The sequence below is a fragment of the Sander vitreus genome, chromosome 21 (genome assembly GCF_031162955.1).
Source record: "Sander vitreus isolate 19-12246 chromosome 21, sanVit1, whole genome shotgun sequence".
Lineage (NCBI taxonomy): Eukaryota > Metazoa > Chordata > Actinopteri > Perciformes > Percidae > Sander > Sander vitreus.
The window spans coordinates 14191316-14210651 of record NC_135875.1 but is presented as its reverse complement, the minus strand read 5'-3'; the positions used below and the strand labels follow the sequence as shown (position 1 = coordinate 14210651).

At 41.3% G+C, this 19336-nt stretch overlaps 1 protein-coding gene across 4 annotated transcripts in view; it reads left to right on the top strand.

Moving 5' to 3' along the window:
• The window catches only part of LOC144536373 (uncharacterized), a 54535-nt gene extending 35199 nt beyond the window's left edge, over window positions 1–19336 (top strand). Inside the window, exons 1-13 of one of the 4 annotated variants that reach the window (XM_078279468.1) lie at window positions 2145–2211; window positions 3838–4164; window positions 4799–5092; window positions 5513–5818; window positions 6110–6220; window positions 6802–6963; window positions 7838–8068; window positions 8161–8211; window positions 8306–8560; window positions 8642–8989; window positions 9065–9337; window positions 10203–10507; window positions 12810–12923. In XM_078279468.1, the coding sequence (XP_078135594.1) occupies window positions 2160–2211; window positions 3838–4164; window positions 4799–5092; window positions 5513–5818; window positions 6110–6220; window positions 6802–6963; window positions 7838–8068; window positions 8161–8211; window positions 8306–8560; window positions 8642–8989; window positions 9065–9337; window positions 10203–10507; window positions 12810–12923 (2829 nt within the window). In that variant the 5' untranslated portion in view covers window positions 2145–2159. Of the gene's footprint in view, window positions 1–2144; window positions 2212–3837; window positions 4165–4798; window positions 5093–5512; window positions 5819–6109; window positions 6221–6801; window positions 6964–7837; window positions 8069–8160; window positions 8212–8305; window positions 8561–8641; window positions 8990–9064; window positions 9338–10202; window positions 10508–10683; window positions 11038–12630; window positions 12924–14786; window positions 18357–18469; window positions 18666–18767; window positions 18848–18925; window positions 19012–19124 lie in introns of those variants that run through there. The other 3 variants (XM_078279466.1, XM_078279467.1, XM_078279465.1) reach the window with 3 other exon arrangements.

Genomic DNA, 19336 nt, shown 5'->3' with positions numbered 1-19336 from the left:
CATAAAAACAACCTTTTTCATTTTAAACGTCTGCTTCGAAACGATGTGACATTGAAATCAAAACCTCAACCTGTTGTTGTGACTATTTTTTGTTTTAACTGGAAGGAATTTCTAAGGTGTGCCTGATGAGAACTTTGTATCATCGGTGCTTGAATGCCAAGATGCTGAACATTTTAATAGGTTTCATTTAGAGGTTGAAATGTTTAAATGTCAATCTAGAAACAACAGTAAAGTCCTGCTGTCTGACTCTTCAGTTAAATGAGTTCACACATACTATATTAAAAGTCGGATTACTTGAGTTGCTGCTGTTTTATGAAGGCATATTATCACCTCATTCTAATTTTGGCCACCAATCTCACACTTTTCAAATCAATTTTTGTCAATTTTGACTATCAAGCACAAAATCCAGCAGAAGAAAGCCCCCCTTTTTTTTGGGGGGGGGGGGGGGGGACATGAATATACATTTTGATTTAAAGCACAACGATCGTAAAAAGTCTTCACAGTTGAGTTATTTCATTCCTTCCATCAGCTTGCCTACATGTGGCTTTGAGTCGTTCACCAGGATCGGGAAATCAACTTGCCAGTCTCCTGCCAACTCTGCTAAACTCCCCCCGACTCTGCTAGCCTGGGCTAGCTAGCCAGCTGGCCGGTCAAGTTTTTTACATCGGAGTAAACACAGAGGAAAAAGAGGAGAAGATGAGCACAAGCTAGCAAGACCATCTCTGCAGCAATCTCATGACACAGAGTCGCTCATCAGGATTGGGAAATGAACTTACAACTCTCCTGCTGACTCTGCTAGCCTGGCCAATTGAGTTTTTTCAAGAGTAAACGTATAAGGAAAAGTTGAAGGTGGCTATCAGCTACAACCTTTGGCTACGATCCGACTAGGTGGACAAGCGGGACCATCTCTGCGCCCATCACTACATCAGAAGAGCCACCAAGGCAAGCGTGGAGGAAATGAACACCGAGTGCGGCTTCTCTGCTGGGCGTCCTGCTAACCAGTGTGCAGGCGTCGGACGGTGAGCTGGGTGGCCTCCGTGCTTGTGTCGGTTCCAGTGGGATGTCGGGAGGTGTGGTGTCCTTTCGCCGAGACTTGGCTTGATCCTGGAGTGCCGTTCAACTGGGTGACCCTTTTTCTGTGTGCCAATCTGACAGCCACATTCTGCTTCATGATGAATCATGCACAGGTTGAAGGAGCTGATGGGACTACATTTCACTGGAATTTTACCTTATATGTTTCATGTGACAAATAAAATTGATTGATGTCCCTCCTCTTCTCTCAATGCATACAATCTTTTGACCTGATTAAAAGGAATGCGTGTCAGAAAAAATGAGGAAATCGGAGCACAAAGTACCAAACACAAACCAGGAAAGGGAACGCATTATTCACCTTTCAATCACTTTAAAGTCTCACTTTGGTTTTTACCTAAAGCAAAGTAAAGCAGGGTGGAAGAGAGAGAAATACAAATGCCCTGTGTGAGCTCTAAAAAAACAAATGTTAAATGGCTGATGTGTGAAAGGACCAATTAAGTGCTGTCAAACAATTCAAAAGCAAAATCAAGTTAATGAATATTCAAAGGGGGATGAAACAGACAACACCTTCTCCTTCAAACATCAGGCACTTCGGGCTAAAAATTAACCTAAAATCAGAGGCGACGATCATAGCAGGAGCTGACTACAAGATAGACGGCCTGTACAGAGGGGGGAAAACAACCATTCTTCTGTTTTTATCCTTTTTTTTCCTACAAATTCAACACCACACTAACTTTTCCCCGAAAGAAAAGAGATTTAGTCTCGCCTGAGTGTTTGCCCACATAAGCTCAGTGGGATCACCCTCTCGGTTTGTTCATGGCAACACTGCACCAATGTAAAGTAGCCCCAAAATCTTGGCTAGAGGCCCCTCTGAATTTTAAGTGACCCATTTGCCCACTTGTGGGTCCCTGCACATCTCCCTCCTTCTCCTCGCTCGATCAGTCCTCTAGGGCTTGTTTATTTAAGAGGACATACACATATCAAGGGCCTCCTTTCACTGAGTCCCAGGGACAATATTTCTTATTTACCATCTGGCAGGACAAACCCGCCCCCTGTCACCTCATTGCTCTATATAAAACGGCAAAAGGGCCAGATGATAAGAACTTGGTCTCAAGACAAGCCTGGCTATGCGGTGTAAAGTCCTCGTCTATGTCATCCTTCTGACTCTCATAAAGCATGGTGAGTATTGTGCCATTATACTGGAAGGCCGGTTACAAAGACGACATTGTTTCTTGACCTAAGGACCACGTTTGTACAAGTTTGAGCTGACCAGGTAAATATTGGAAATATTGACACTGAGCTGTCTCAGATGGACTCTGGATTTGAAGGCTTGTAACAGGGATGTTTTACAGTTAATAGTCCCAATGCAAATCATTAGTTTGTTTAGATCTTCTAGTGGTTTACTGCGAGTTAAAATAAGTGTAAAAGTACTATATTATAATACATAAAGTGATTAGGACTGCTTTATGCTAATATTGGATTTACAAGTTGTTCACATGAAGTGCAGTGATTTGTCGGTGATTGGATTTGACCAAATCAGCCAAAACTCCATATGCAAATGTGGTACAAGTGATATTGCAATGTAAAATGTCAGCCCCAGTCTAATAATTCACATGCACTGAGAAAAATGGCCAAAGCTAAGTCATTATTTAGAAGTGAAATCACTTTTACATACAATATGGCACTCCTCTCTGTATACCTTAGCTGTTATCATGTCAAGGTGATTTGGAGATGATAATGACCATGGTTACAAGTAGTGAAAAGTATGTTCTTATTATCAGACCATTATTTCTTCCAAATTTAGAGGCAAGTGCTCTGAATTGACCTGAAAGTTTTAAATTACTTTAATGATTCTAACTGTTGATCTATTTGGACCACAGGTCGAACAGGTGTTGCTTCGTTGGTGGATCAGGATGATGTTTGCTGTTAAATGGTTTAGACTTATTGTACTTTTTTTAACAAGAAATAAACACCAAAGTAGAGCATTAGTCATATTTTTCTCATTCTTTTCTTTCCTATCAACCTGCTATGATCAGCCCATCTATCACACTTAACAAGAGGTGCAACATAAACCTTTCCATTGCTTGACTCAATACCTGCCAAGTATTTATTACTAGTTACTAATTAATCTGATTGGCTGGTCAGACCAGAGTAAAAGGCTTTCTATTTACATTGATTTAGGGAGGGATACTGAGTTTACTGATTTATGGTTAGGGGTGAAAAGTGAGAATGTGAAGCAGAGAATTTCATGAAACGATAAGATTACTCATTTGCACCGTGTGTTTACGTCCGGTATTACTTTTGTGATAAAACCACTGGAATGTCAGTCTGTTTAAATATGTTTTACTAGCAAAAGCAGAGAAGTCTCATAACTGACTCAGTAATGTCAGTTATACAGCAGTATAAGTTTGCTAATGTTAGCTAACATTAGCTACTGGTCACAGCAGACTTAAAAGTAAAACTGGAAGCAAAACTCTTGAGTTTATTTAACTGAACAAAGGTAGATTTTATTGCTCATGGAATAAAATTCTCAGGATTATGGTGTCTGTGACGAAATTGCTTCGCAAGAGTCACTCAATGATTGCTATACATTACTAGCTGTGGTGATATATGTTAGCTTGACTCAGGTTATAAAATGCATTCCTGTTTTGACTGAAATTAAAACTTCAGTTGAAGATCTGACTCAATCATTAACCAAATAGTCACATTTTACATCTTACAGAACCCCCATGTGTTGCAGTAAGTAAGTAGTTGTTCAGCAAAGGCTCTTTTTTCACTCCATCTAAACTTTCTTTCTCTGCTTAGTGTCTCCAAGTGAAATACAGGCCAGCCCGAATACAAATGCAACTCTTCCCTGCAATGTGACGTTCCCTCTTTCTGTAAAGGGGGACAAAATAGACAAGTCTCTCATCAAAGTCAGCTGGATAAGTAACGGCTCTGACATCGCCTCATTCAGAGAAGCGGCAACTCAAATAAAGGAAGGCTTCAGTTGGGACACCACTGATTTCATCAACGGGGACTTTTCACTGATTGTCCTCAGAGCCGGTCTTGACCTGCAGGGGCAGTATGAATGCACCGTCAGCTACAACTCCACAATGCTGCACTCCAGCAACGTTACATTCAGTATCCTCGGTATGTCTTTGTCCAGTTGTTGAGATTTGATTTGTACATTTAAAGGTCCCATATTGTAAAAGATGACATTTCCATGTCTTTTTTTTTATTTTTTTTATTATAAAGCAGGTCGAGGTGCTATATAAATGTGAAAGTATCAAAACGCTCAATCCACAGAGAAATGCACACAGCCCGTATTCAGAAACTGTGCCTTAAAACGAACCGTCAGGACTTCCGTGCGGTTGTGATGTCACATCTATACTATATATAGGTAGAAAAGGCCGCTACAGTGCCTTTACAGTCATTCTTGGCTGCAATGACGGTGCTTAGACTCAGAGCACAGATACAGAAGACCTGTAAACGCTGACCAATCAGAGCAGACTGGGCTTTTTTGGGAGAAGGGCTTAAAGAGACAGGCGCCAAAACGCTGCATTTCAGACAGAGGGTGAATACAGGAATATTCAGACAGACAGTATGAGAAACTTAATGTGTTTTGTGAACATTAAAGCATGTAAACATGTTCTAGTAGAAACCTGAAAATGAGCATGATATGGGAATTTTAAGCACATTTGATAATAAAAGCAGGTACAAAGCTGAACGTTTTGATCCTCTTTTTTTTTTTTCTCTCAATTTCTTTTACTTCTCCTCCTTTTAGCTTCCCCCACTCTATCCATCCCTCAGCAGTGGGTGGTGTTAGAAACAGAGAGCCACTTTACATGCCATGCAGATGGTTTCTACCCTCCTCCTGTCTCTTTCTCCTGGACCAGAGATGGGCAAGTGATTCAACCTCCTTACCACATTGAAGGTGAACAGACTCCAGATGGGTACTACATGGCTGTGGGCAACCTGACCTTCTACCCTTCCCGCGAAGACCAGAATGTGACCTTTGGCTGCAAAGTGTCACACAATGGCGGCTATCAAGAGCTGGATTTCCAACTCAATATTACCTGTGAGTGACACAAAGACACATTGATTGACCTTGTACATTTGCCCAATGACCACAATGACTCATATTTGTACTTCATGTGCATTACATTACATGTCATTTAGCTGACACTTTTGTCCAAAGTGACTTCCAATTAAGGGCTTTTAACGCTGAAGGTACAAACTCCAGACAACAAGAAGTAAGTGCAAGTACATTAGCTTTAAATAAGCCAAACTACAAAGAACCAAATAAAAGTGCAATTGTATGTTTTATTTTTATTAACCAAGGTGGAGAGGAAATAGATGAATACATTGATACACAGAAGATGTGTAGGCTTTCGGCCGTAGAACTGGAATAGTTAGTTCTGTCAATCATTAAAGTAGAAACTGTGGGAACAACAATTTAAAACCAAAAGATCTTAAGGTTTTCTTTGTCTCTCCTCAGACCTTCCTTCTGTTAGACTTGCTGCAGTACTCTCACACTCCAACAACATTCCTCTCACTCTTTACTGTGACGTGGAGAGTTTCTACCCAGAGGAAGTATCTGTGTCTTGGCTTCAAAACAGCACAGTCCTCCCTGAGCCCCCCACCACTGAGCTGAACCCAGATGGGACTTACAGAGCCAGGCACTATTATACTTTGAGCCCTGAGCAGAGGGAGCAAGGTGGGAAGGTGGAATGTGCAGTAAACCAACCTGGGGTAGTGCACCCTGTCAGTGGCTCAGCGTACCTCGAGAAACTGGACCCTCAAGGTATATATTTGACAAGAATCTACTTTTTTTATAAGTAGAGCAGAGACAGGGTAGTCACACCTATTTGAGACATGCTATCATTTCATTTTTCAATATCTTTTTTCACTTTGAATGATGATTTGACATACTGTATAATCCCCTGAAACTAGAGGCTTGGAACAAAGTCTGAGAACTGCAAAGAACAAATCAAAAAAACCTGGCTGCCTAATAACCACACAATTGTTTACAACTTGCTTTTTCTGTTCTTGATGCTGGCTCGGTTTACAATTTTCTCACTTTGTTTCCTCATAGCTGAGGCTCCAGTGTTGACTAAATCAGCCAAAGCATCTGTGGCTTTGATGTGTATTTCTCTGGTGCTGGTCGTCTTGCTCTGCTTTGGCGTTTCTTGGAGAAGAAGGGATGGTGAGTCAAAGGACAGTGGTCGACGCCACTGTAACCCCTTAAATAAAGCAAAGTCTATATGAGAGCCTCAATATGGCCATAGCATGGAGAGAGATTTTTTTTTTTTTTTTTACTTGCCATTGTGGCCTTTGGTGGCTTAGAGGTAAAAAGTCTTGAGTTCTTCACAAAACAAAGGAAAATATTAAAGAAATGATATAATTGAAATTAACATAATTTGAGGTAACAGAATCATCTTTTGACCGCTCAAATGTATCTTTGGACTCCATGTTGGGAAAATACCAGGAAAATGCAACAATGCCTCTGTCCTTTATTCAAGTAACTCCTAACTAGCATATGCAGTATCACATTTCCAAAACACTACCATGTTAGACTGGAAGCACACAGACGCAAATCTGACTTTAAATGAGTTTAAAGTCAGATTTCTGACTTTAAACTCAGTTTTTTTTTACATGTGGTCCTAATCCTCTTCCGTACAATTGTGATTGACAGCAAATCCTGTAATTATTGAAGAATAGCTGCCTCCCCAGCTCCAATTTTCTCTTACTGACTTATTTATCTCCATTATTTTTCCCCTCACTCAGAGAAAAAGAAGTCTCTGAATGTGTCAGGGATCATTCTCCCTCCACGCGTGATTGTTGGTCAAAAGGGCAGGGTGACGATGAGCATTGAGGGCCGGAGGGTGGACCGAGTCCAGACAGCATGGTTTCTCAATGACACCCCTATCTCTGACACTTCACTCACAGGTAGGAGCGAGTAACCAGCAACTACTGGGGAATACTTCTTTGACCCTGTCTGACGTGGTCTGGCAGAATTCTAGTGGAGATCACAAAGTGTGTATGTATGATTACTGTCACACAGTGTGGGAAAAGATCATTTTCCCAACCATAGTAATAGTAGTTCAACATTTTGGGAAATACGCTTGTTCACTGTCTTTCCGAGTGAAGTGACGATCAATACCACTCACATGCCTGTGTGGTACATATGAAGCTACTGTCAGCAGCTAAATCGAAAGCTCACTAATACACTTTTTTTTTTTTCTTCAATCTTATTTGTTGAATCAGTGCAAAAACCAAAGCAGGAAACAACACACTGAGGTTTTATGTTGAAGTTATGAGACTATTTTTATCTTGGTCGTGGACAGTTTCTTCCTGGTGTCGTGTTGTCGACCATGAGGCCATACAACCAGATGAGACAGATTAAACAAAACGGGTACAACGTGTTTCATTAGTGAGCTTTTTTACACATGCTGGTATGTGGAGGTTTTTTTTACCTTTTGGAGGAGCCAGGCTACCTGTTTCCAGTATTTATGCTAAGCTACCTGGCGGCTGTCCAACTGTTTCTTTAAAGCTACCTAAAAACCTAAGTTCTCTAGATCTTAAAGGGTTATTGAATAGAAGAAACAAGTGTTTGGATTCATGTCAAAATAATACATTAAAGTGAATGATGTCACGTGAAATGTATTGCAACTACTCCTTACCATGTTTTCTCTTTTACTCTTAATTCTGCTAACAATTTACAATCTTACACACATAGGAACCTCCAAAACTAACTTTAACTGCCTCTATAACCCCCTAACCACCATCCATCTCCCCTATGGTCTAACTCTCACCTCCCCAGCTTCAGAGAAAGGCCCTCTGCTCCCCTCCAGAGGCGAGATGGGTTACTACAAGCGGCACACTCTGGGGCCGCTGTACTCATCTGGAAGTGGCACTCAACAGCTGATCTCATCACTCACCTTCATCCCCCAGATTTCAATCCACAAGGGGGCGGTGTTTAAGTGTCAGGTGTCCTACATGGGCAAAGACAAGATCGTGGTGGAGAGGGTGTCGGAGAAGTTTACAATCTTGTGTAAGAAACGATTTTTACTTATTTACTCTGCCTCTGCTTTTCTATGATTTCCACAATTTATGGAATGGACATTTGTTAACTTTGTCTTTTAGCTGCTCCAGAAGTATCAGAAATCCAGCTGGCAGAGACACCAGGTGACTCTGGTAAGGCAAACAGTTTATCCATATGTTGTAGTTCAACACATGTAAAACAGTCCTCGTTGTGAGAGGCTACATCCCTGCAATCTCTGTCGTCCAGATGTCATCAGCATGACTGTCCAGGCATCACATTTCCATCCGGACGTCATTACCTTCCGCTGGTTCTGCCAGGGGAGTGAGCTGAGCCCTGTCGCCTCCCAGGCTTCGTCCTCCCCTAGACCCAATTCTGAAGGAGTCTTTTCAGCCTTCAGCCAGTGTAAACTGCCTCGGAGTGAACTGGAAAAGGGAGGCACTAAAGTGTGGGTCAGTGTCCACCACATCGCCCTGAAGCAGCCAGTCACCCGCGAGACCAGAGGTAAGAGACTGGAAGAAAGGGCATAAAATGTACCGATACAGTTACAAATGAAAGCTTAAATCTCCACTTCATCCCAAATAGGGTTCATCAAGAGGCCGTGTGTGTCCGAAATCGTTGGCTCCACTTCTTCCCCAGAGAAGACTTTGATCCTTGGATGTGAAATCACAGATTTCTACCCCCCGAACGTATCAGTCACCTGGCTGAAGCTCAGGGGGGGAGAGCAAGATGACAGAGAGGAGGAGGTGATAGTGGGAGGAGAGATGTGGGGCCCCATACAGATTCAGCCCAGACTCTACAGGGCCACAGCCACTCTGAAGAGAAGGCCAACAAATCAGGAGAAAAAGGAGAGAGGAGGAGGGATTATTTGTAGAGTCGAGCACTGTTCCCTACACGAGCCTATTGAGAAACACTGGAGAAATGTTAACGTTGGTATGAATGTTATCCTTATCTAAAACTCATAGATAGACTTTCATTCACTTACACTTTCTGTTTGTATTCCCTTAGTTGCTCCCTCCATTCCTCCATTGATCTCGGTCTGTTGGAGCAGTGAAGGGGTTGGTGTGTTCTCTCTCATGTTGAAGGGAGGTCACCCTAAGGTGAAATTAGTCTGGGCAGCAGGAGGACCCACTCTTTCACCACTGGTATCCAATGAGACAGAGGAGATAGGAGATGACGGACAGAGGGAGCTGAAAAGTGTGTGCGCCCTGGAGAGGTCCACAAGCCTGCCAAGTCAGACAAACAAACCGCTGGAGAGATGGAAGAATGGACATGCAATAAGTACTTGTCATTACTGTACTTTTTTTTTTTTCAAAAGTTTGTAATACAAAAATATCACACATCAAAATGAATTTACTCTACATGTGGAGAACTCCAGCCTGTGAAAACAGTTGCGTAACGTCTTCTGTGCCTTAGAGGAGCTTACTTTAAGTCTAGGAAAATAACCTCAGTGATGTCATCTGGGTTATTTTAGGCTTGGGTTCGAAGTCAACCAGTTTTTAATCGGAAGCCTGTGATACAAATGGGGGCAGTTAGTATTTACTTGGTAGGGAACATCTGAGGAAACATCCTGTTTCGTTTGCATTATGGGAAGGGTAGGAGCCAACATGTATATATTGAAGCTTGAACCATAATATTAGAATATTCCAAAGTCTGCTGTATTGATTTTTGCCATTCTTTTGTTGATCTGTCTCTATTTTTATTGAAGTGCAATACTAAATCTCTGGAATAGCCTTTTAGAATGTTTCAGGAAAGTAGATTTGTTTGATTTAGTACTCATACTTTCTCCTCGGCGGGTGGGCAAACTTGATTTACAATATGAAGTCTAAAAAACATTGCATTATAAGTGGAAACTTAACGGACATGCTCTACAGTGTTTGCCCTTACTTCTGAAGTACCTTTTTGCAAATTAGTTGGTATTGCACTGCTGCACACCCAACACTGTGGCCACTGTGATGCATGGAGGAGGGGTTTAATATGTAGAAAGCACAATTCAATATTACATTGTGCAAACTGGCCAATACAGTATTCATATTTTCTCTGACTTAAAACGTTAACAAAGATTTAGATTTTATTTCTGTAATCAACACAAACCCTATGAGCGTTGGTGCTGTCTTCAAATTTTTAAACTGTTGTTACTTTATAGAAACAAAAGCTGCCGTCACAGACCCTGACACTGAAGGAATAGAATACATCGATGAAAAAGTGGACGAAGAGAATAACAACATTGACAGGGACGAGGAAACAAAGTCAGAAGTGGATGAGGACAGTGTCGAAGAAAGAGAGCAAGGCCCAGGAGCGCTGCACATCAACAGAATCAACTTGACGAAGGGTCCCAGAGGAAATGAGAGAGCACGTTTGAGAGTCTGCGTAGAGATCATACACCCTGCACTCAAGCTTCCTGTTTATCGAACCTGGACAGGTAAGACGCTACAAACAACTAACATACATGTACACGCACACATTACTGAGTCTACGTCATGAAGTGTTCTCACTAAATCCAGAAAACCAGACTGGTTGACAGATTACCAATCTGGTAACTGTCATTTTGTTGATAGGAAAAAGCAACAGTCAACGGGAAGTTTGTTCGTTTAGTTTTTTTAACGTGATCTTGTGTCCTCTTTCAGAGCCCAATGAGGACATTTCATCTTCCACATTAAAGCCCTGATGTGTGCAAGAGTGCTTTTCCATCTCATATATCCCATATATCAAATGTATATCTCTAACTTTAAATATGAAGTAGTATGTTTTTAAGGATGTCCAACTGTCTTTGATGATGTGGTTTTGCTTCCAACATTGTTTTTATTATCTTATATTCTTAATCTGTCACTGTTACTTTTTTTTCTAACTTCATGATTTTTTACAAATGGTATTTTTGTACAAAGAATTTTGCAATAATAAACCGCTTCTGTGGATTTTTAAAAAAAATCAGCTTTGGAAAATAAAATCTAAATAAATTGTTTTGGAGAGATGTTTCTTTAGATTTTGTTTGTCTGTGAAAATTAATCGACAGGCAAAGTTTCTATTCTGTTCCGTGTTCTGATATCTGTTGTTGGTCAACCTCTGAAATAAGTTCTCATTTTAAAATACACTTCTGGTTTTTTGCTGTTGCACTCTAACCACAAGAATATCTCCTCACTGTGCTGAGCAGAGGAGGTGCTGCGTGGTTGATGTTTAGTTTAGAACTTCCTCCTCTGATTATTCAGCAAACATACCATGGCTGTCGATAACTGGAAACATACATGTTGTAAAATACAGTTTGTATTCCTTGTACATTAAATTAGGTTAATCTATAACGTGTCACCTAAAATCCTAGCAACTTCCATACATGTTGCATACATTATACATTTACCATAGTAGCACACACTTACTGTATGTTTTCTATTCATTGCATATAGTAGACTACATGACCAACAAAAACGGAATATAGCTACTCGACTATAATAAATATGCAGTTTGTAGTTAGTATTGTACAAGATAAGTGACCTACTGAATATCATTTGAAACACAATTATAGGGCAAATAACTTTTTTTTTTTGTGGAAATTATGATTTCATGACAGGGAGGGCTGAATAAAAATATTAGAAACCTCTAAACATTCAAGTATTCACAATGACAATCTTTTTAATTGTAGACCTTAAAGCGAGCCTATGTAACTTTTGCAGAAGACTGGCATTAATGGTAAATATAAAGTGTACTTGTCAAAAGAGTACTCCTCTGATTTAGCATTGCACCTCCATAACAGTGACAATAAGGATCCCAATCGATTCACCAGAACCACAGATAGTCTTTATTTATTTTTATCTTTCTCCTTGTCATTTTTATTAAAGACGTTATCAGATGTTGCAGAACTCTGTCTGTCTCTGGCTTTATACAACATTTTCCCCAGTAGTAGTATTACCCCACTCCTGCAACAGAATTTTTGACAGATGTACAAAATGTTTGACTACTGGGAAGTGTAACAGTTTAGCACAAGTAGAGGAGAGTATAGAGACACAACTTCTTGACTCAGTAATGTCAACAACAGCAATATAGAATTATGTTAAGTTCGCTAATGTAAGCCTCAAATTAGCCACCATGGTACCAAGTACAGTTGTAGCAGCAAAACCCCTATTGAACTCTAAAATGCTGTGTTTCAGTATTTATGCTTTATATTTGTTCAAGAATGTAGGCATATTGTTTTTACTTTGAAAATCTGCTATCTGCTTCAAGCAAGCAAATCATTAGAATTAAATTGCCGTGTGGGTGAAATATCTCTAATTTGAACATCAGAAAACCAAATGCAAGCCTGCACTGTTATGTTCAGTTTAGGTTAAAGGGACTTCATATTTCAGTCATAAAGACATGTTCTCAGCTCAGGAGCTCCTGGTTTTTTTCCACCATGATTGTTACTAATGTTACGAATCTAAAATAAAATAAAAACCCTGCTGAGGACGACCAGAGTTATTTAAAAACACCCGTGTGACACAACAACTCAGAAACCATCTCACTTTTTGAGACCGAAGCTCTGCGTACATCCGCAAACTCTGCAAACACGTAGGCTTGATGCACGGGCGACTCGGCTGTGTTTAATCACCCTCTTCTCTTCCTCTTAATAATGATACACCGGACATATGTCAGTATAAGGAACTGAACGGCGGCTAGCAGCGGAGGTCTTCAAACCTGCTCGCGTTCGGATGGAAGCTTGCTGCCGAGTTTTAGGACAATTAAACTGCCAGGTGGGTTTGATTAGTCAAAGGGGTCACATCCGGAGGACATTAAATCCGAGGGTCAACGAGGAGGAAGTCTGAAGATGGACCCCGAGAGTGTCTTCACCAGGGTGGAGAGGACTTTCTGGACAGCTTGGGTGAGCCGCTGCATCATCTAAAACAAAAAAAACGTGTGATGAGAACTGTTTTTATTTTAAAGTTAGAACCAGTGAAATGTGGATGGAAAGTATCTCTCTCTCTCTCTCTCTCTCTCTCTCTCTCAATAAAGAGAGATTAATAAATCCTCAGTACTGAGCCAGAAAAAAAGCAATACCAATACACCACTATACATTTTTTTAATCAGGCTTTTTTTTTACACTTCTGTTATTTCCGTTATTTCCTAATACTTTTCAAAAAAAAATTATTTTTCATATATGTTGATTTGTAAACTTGCCTGTAGACAAGCCTGTTTATTGCATTTGTGTGGAATTTATTCTTTTGGTGGTTTTAAGCAATTTAACACCATCTGCATTATGTCTATAATTAGTGCCAAATTACACAGTTCTGTCTAGGATTTTCAGATGGAAAGCCACAAAAGCATTAGTGAGTTACTGATATATGTACAGTCTGGCTCGCACACAGTGTTTCAGTAGGCCCTTTTAACAGTATACACATTATCACTTGTGTTAATAGGAAAAGCACAGGTGTAACTAAGAACATTTATGCTGTCTGTATCACATTTAGTGGTTTGAGTTTCATGTTGCAGGCTAGCTCACTTGGAAGGCTTCCTGGGATGCTTCAAGCTGCTCCAATGTTTTTAACATTAACAGTAACAATGGATCAAATGATTATGTTTAATGTGAAAGGTGTTTGTTGCATTAAAGAACCAGATAATTATTACCCAACTCTGCAGTTGCCTTCAGCTCGAAGGAGTGTTTTATAGCTTCTTTCAGCTCATTGTTTTGGTTTTACAACCACAACTTTGAGACCAGGCTAGTCTATATCCAGACGATTGCTCCGTTGCCGACGGAAATTCCACCGGATTTCACTCATTTATGCCGGATCCGTTGCCTTGGACTTCCTTTATGTTGGCATTTTAAACTCTGGTCGATTTATGAGGACTATGGTTAACTGCTCCTCAGATCTCTGCAGGATAAATCCAGACAGCTAGCTAGACTATCTGTCCAATCTGAGTTTTCTGTTGCACGACTAAAACAACCTTTGAACGTAGCCTACACATGTTCCACCAAAACATGTTCTTCCCGAGGCTATTTTGCAGCGGCACCGTGGCTTCGCTCAGCAGTGCCCAGGACCATTGTGATTGGTTTAGAGAAATGGCAATAGAACAGAGGATGTTTTTCTCCCATCCTGGAATGTTATGTGGACTAGCCAGACCCTCCTTCGCAGCCCTGTGGAGGAAGGTCTGGCAATGCGAGACTAAGACCAGACTAACTGTATGCTACCTGCTAGCTGCTGAACATAGTGCAGCATTATGTAACTAAAGAGCCTAGATTAAAAGAAAAATTAAAGAGATTAGATTTGGAGGAGAGCAAAAGACCGCTAAAAAGAAAGTAAATATTGAACTTACATTCGTCAGGTCGCTTGAAACATAACACCAAAAAACCACTAATGTTTCAAAGGTGTTGAATGGGGTTGAGGTCAGGGCTCTGTGCAGGCCACTCAAGATCTTCTACACCAAACTCAGAAAACCAGGTATGGACTTTGTGTATGTCATGTTGAAACAGGAAAGGGCCCTTCACCAAACTGTTGCTGCAAAGCTGGAACGACACTATTGTGTAACTAGCCTTGTGTGCTGTAAGTCACATTAAGATTTCCTTTTCAGTGAAACTAAGGGGCCTATCCCAAACCATAAAACACAGCGTCAGGCCAAAAATATAGAAAGATATATGAACAGGGGTGGTTTTAAACTAAGACAACAAATGCATAATGGAGAAAAAGATTAAAGAACCACATTTTAAAATGTTAATGCTTTTTAGTCAATTACATAAGTCTCCCTTTCTTTGTCTCCATCTTGTTCTTAGTACTATATAACCGGAGCTGTGAACAGATTCATCAGGCCAGAGCCCGCTGACATCGCCAGCAATGACATACAGGCCATCCAGGGATCTGCAGTTGACAGTGAGCCCGTTAACTCTGGTGATGCAGATGGTGACGTTGGCGGAAGGGGGATCGATGAGGAACAGCCTCTTGCGACAGCCTCTCTGCTTAGCTCATCTCGGCCACTTGTTGCCGGGGAACTTTGCACCACAGACATCGACTTAGGGCCTGATGAAGAAAGCGTGCAGTACACTGTCCAGCCGAACAGAATCAGCGCGAGTAAAGCAACTGAGGAAGGTGAGGGCACAAGAGAGGAACAGTTTCCCCGAGCGAGAGATGATGCTGGGCTGCTGGTTGCAAAGGAAGACAAACAAGAAGAAAACAGAGATCGGAAATTGCCCAGACAAGATGAGACGCCGGAGAATGAAGAACATACGAACACCAGGTCACAAAGACTTACAGGTGATGCAATGTGTGAAGACATGGAGGAAAGTGGAAGAAATGCTGGTGCTGAGGAGATGTCAATGACCGTGGATGATCATCAAAAAATGGATGAAACCATCCCAGTGAAGGAAGAAGATGATAAAATGCAGCATGAACATAAATATTTGGTGACAGAAGACATTGAGGTAGAATTGTGCACAATCAAAGATTTTAGTGTAAAAGACGAGGATAACATGCACATTGAAGAGGCAAAGTTGCAGAGGAATGAGGCAGATACAGCGGTGACACATGAGGAAGCAGAATACAGTGATAGTGTGCAACAGCTAGCCTCTCAAAATGAGAACAAGTCTGATGAAGCAGCAAAACAAGTTGAAAATCAGCTGTCAGTCTGTAAAGAGTTGTCAGACGACCGCAGAGATTTCAAAAGTGGTATTGTGTCTAAGGAGGAGGTCATTGTTGTCAAGCAAGAGCATGTGATGACTCATAGAAGTGGAAGAGGTGCAAAAGAGGAGGATGAGAGCACACTGGATGAGGGTGCTGTCATTGAGGAAGGAAATATGAATGAGGCCGCAAACAACCAGACAACAGATGAAGCGCCAGAGCAGGAAGACGACATCAGAACAGTTACAGAAGACAGACAAGAAGAAGACAGTTTAACTGAACATGAAGAAGTCACACAGAATGCTAAAACAGAGCCACACACAGCTGAATTTGCGGCTGGAGAACAAGAGGATGTGGCTAAGGACGCCAAAGTGCAAACTACAACAAGAGAAGCTGATGATGTTGAGACAGAAAGTTATGGCGCCGTGATCGAAGAAAAGTCTGATGTGACAGCGGCTCACATTTCCGTAGAGGAGAGGCTTTCCAGTGAAGTCCGTAACAAAGAAAATATCATGGAAATAGGATGTACAACCACCTTAGCTACAGAAAAACCTGAAGGCAAGACTAGACAGGAAATGACTGAAAAGCTTCAAAATATTCCCCTGGGGATATGTGAAGGCTGGGTTGTTGTGTCGCAGGAGCTAAACTCTCCAACATGGGAGGAAACACAAGAGGGAGTTCCTGAATACAACAATGAGCCTGGGAAAGAGGAAAATACAACACAAAGGTTCCTGGTAGAAGGAGATTGCGAGGAAATCCAGGGCAGCCAATTACCAGAAGAGGTGGAGAGCAAAGAGCCGGAGAGCCTTCAAAACAGTGGCTTTAGCACCGGAGCTGACTATTTACTGGTGAGGGAGCATATGGAAGAGAAACAAGAAAGCCCACGAGATATTAAGGGTAGCTTTGAAGCTGGATTGCCACATGAAACAGAGAAACCACTTGTTGAAGTAGTAATTCAAGAACCAGGACGTTTACTTGCGGAAGAGGAAGGACAATTACTGGTTGACTTAATGAAGACGGGGATTGAACACTTGAAATTCGAGTCAGACGTCGGCTTACCAGACGAGAGCGACAAGGCACAAGATGGGCCTGAAGGGCTTTTGGTCGAATTTGAAATAGACGAAGAGCTACACAATTCCAGAGTAGCTGATGCTGCTGGAGATGGCAGTGAGACGCCAGGAGCTGTAACAGCAGAGGAAGAGGTTGGATTCGCTGATGAAACTTTCCTTGAGGTTAAAGAACAGAAGATGACAGAGACTAGCTTCTTTCAGGAATCGGTAGATGCCATAGACTCAGAGCAAATCAGCAACATGACTCCTAGTTCACTAGAAGACGTTACTAAATCTGGACTCCTGAAACAGTCGGATGAGACTGAGCCTGAATTACTTGAAGATGTAGAAATGCAAGATGCAGGGATAGATATGGAAGAAACGGGTAATGGAGTGGAGGAGGATGCAGGAGAAGATGAAAAGCAGAACAAAAATGAGATTTTACATCTGCAGGTAGCAGAAATGGCTGAATCTGAATCGTATAGACCAGTTGAGTCACTGCAGACGGAAAATCAACTATCAGACGAAGCACTTACGATAAGCAATGAGGAGGGTTTAACTGAAGCAGCAGGTGAATCAAAGACAGCCGAGTCCAAACCGAAAGATTTGACTTTATCAACAGAAGAAGTGGCAAAGCATGTGACAGAATCAGAGGGGAGTTGTGCCGAAGAAACAGTTCGCTCAATCAGTGGCCATCAGGATGTGATCGATGAAGAAATCCTCGACTTGTGGATACAGACGGCGTTGTCGGAGGACACTGGTGGAATAAAACACCAAGAAGAGCCCGAGCCTGGACAGCAAATGGAGCCATCGAATCAGGAACAAGATGAAATATCATCAGTGCAGACAGAGAAGGAGAAAGAGCAGCTTTTGGAGTTAAATTCAAGGGAATCTGAGTTAGTGAGTGACACAGAAATGTCTTCATCAACAGTAGAGTCTGGATTTTTGGACCAGTCTCTCAGTGAATGGAGCATACAAAACAGTGAAACTCAGCTACTGAAAACAAATAGCACTTTGTCATTTCCAGGCATATATGACATGTTGGCTAATATGTCCGAATCAGCAAACATCTCTGAATTGTCTCCACAACAACAACAATTTAACTCTGGATCTCTGGATAAATTGATGGAGAAAGCAGCTGAGACAGCGCAATCATATCTGAAAGAAGAGGATTTAATCACTGAGAGAGGATTTCACCCTGATACAAGAGTCACGCCACCAGAGGCTAGCCATCTGAATCAGGAGTCTGATAAATCACAAGAAAAAACAGAAGAAGTGGAGACTAAAACTGGATCACAGAAAGAGGTTGATGCTGAGGTAACTGATTGGACAGACACTAAAGAAGCAGAGGTTAAGCCAATGACAGAAATGAGCACTCTATTCAAAGTTGAGAAAACAAAAGCTGAAGATGAGCCTCTTGAGATAACTGTGTCTGACTCTCTAGATCAAATCAAACACACTGAATCAGGACGATCTAGAAGCATCTCAGAGGCTTCGTTCCAGGAGGAAATAGTTTTGACAGAATCTGGTTTAAAAGGCGACACCTGCACTGAATCCAAGAGCAAGTTGCCCTCCCTGGACAAACCACAACCCGGATGGTCAGAAGATATTGCTGAATCATTACCTGGGCTAAACAGGGCGGAGGTGGCAGAACAGCCAACGACTAAAGATCTGATGGAGGTATTATTTCTAAAACCACATATTTGACCATAAAAACGCCTTATTAAATCAGAATCAGACAGCCTTCATAAACTAAAGAGGTGGTGTGATTTGAGCTGTTTTTGTCATTGCAGGTGGACACCGCTGCACTTGACTTTACTGTGCAAAGGTCAAGAATTTCTGTTAAAAATCCTCGTGTAAGGCCACCCAAAGATCCCCGCTCCCTTCTACATAAGCCCTCAGTGGATCCCACACCCTCTTCACATCTGTCAGCCAAAGTCCTTGCAGGTGTGCCTGTGAGAGGCTTGGGCATTGGAATCAAACTGCCTGGTAGGTCACTTACAACACATGGAAAGCCACTACCTTGAGTCTTTCATGTCCAGTTATTTTTCATGATCTGTAAATAATTTCACACATCTTTGTTTTTTTTAGGGCTTGGTGCAGGTTTTCCTGTTTTAAAAAAGACACAACAGGTAGTGAGCGATGAATATAGTTCAGAAACCCTCTCACAGGTACTATTAATAATCTTTGAATACCACTTTTCTCTTATATTGAGGCATATACATTATTAAATGTCACAATATCAACAGGAGACAAAACCAGAGGAGAAGAGTGACGCTCCCAAACAGGATGAGGCACAACCTAAACCCAAATGGATGACACCAAGACATCCAGGGTAAAAGAATACATACAAAACATCTCAGAGTATTGACATTATAATATTAAGCACAAAAGTGCCATATTGTGTTCAGACATTTTCTGATTCTTTGTTTTCTCGTGTGTCCCTAGATTTGGAAATCCACTTATGTCCGAGCTGAAGACCAAGCTGAAGAAAACCACAAAAGAGTGAGAAGGAGATTCATTGTAATGCTGTGTATGATTATTGGAATATAATATAGAAATGGCTTTATTTTGGTGTATTTATGAAACTGAATACATGGATGTAATGTTAATTGTGTCACTTATTTGCCCTATGTTTTGTAATAAAGCTTAACTAAAAA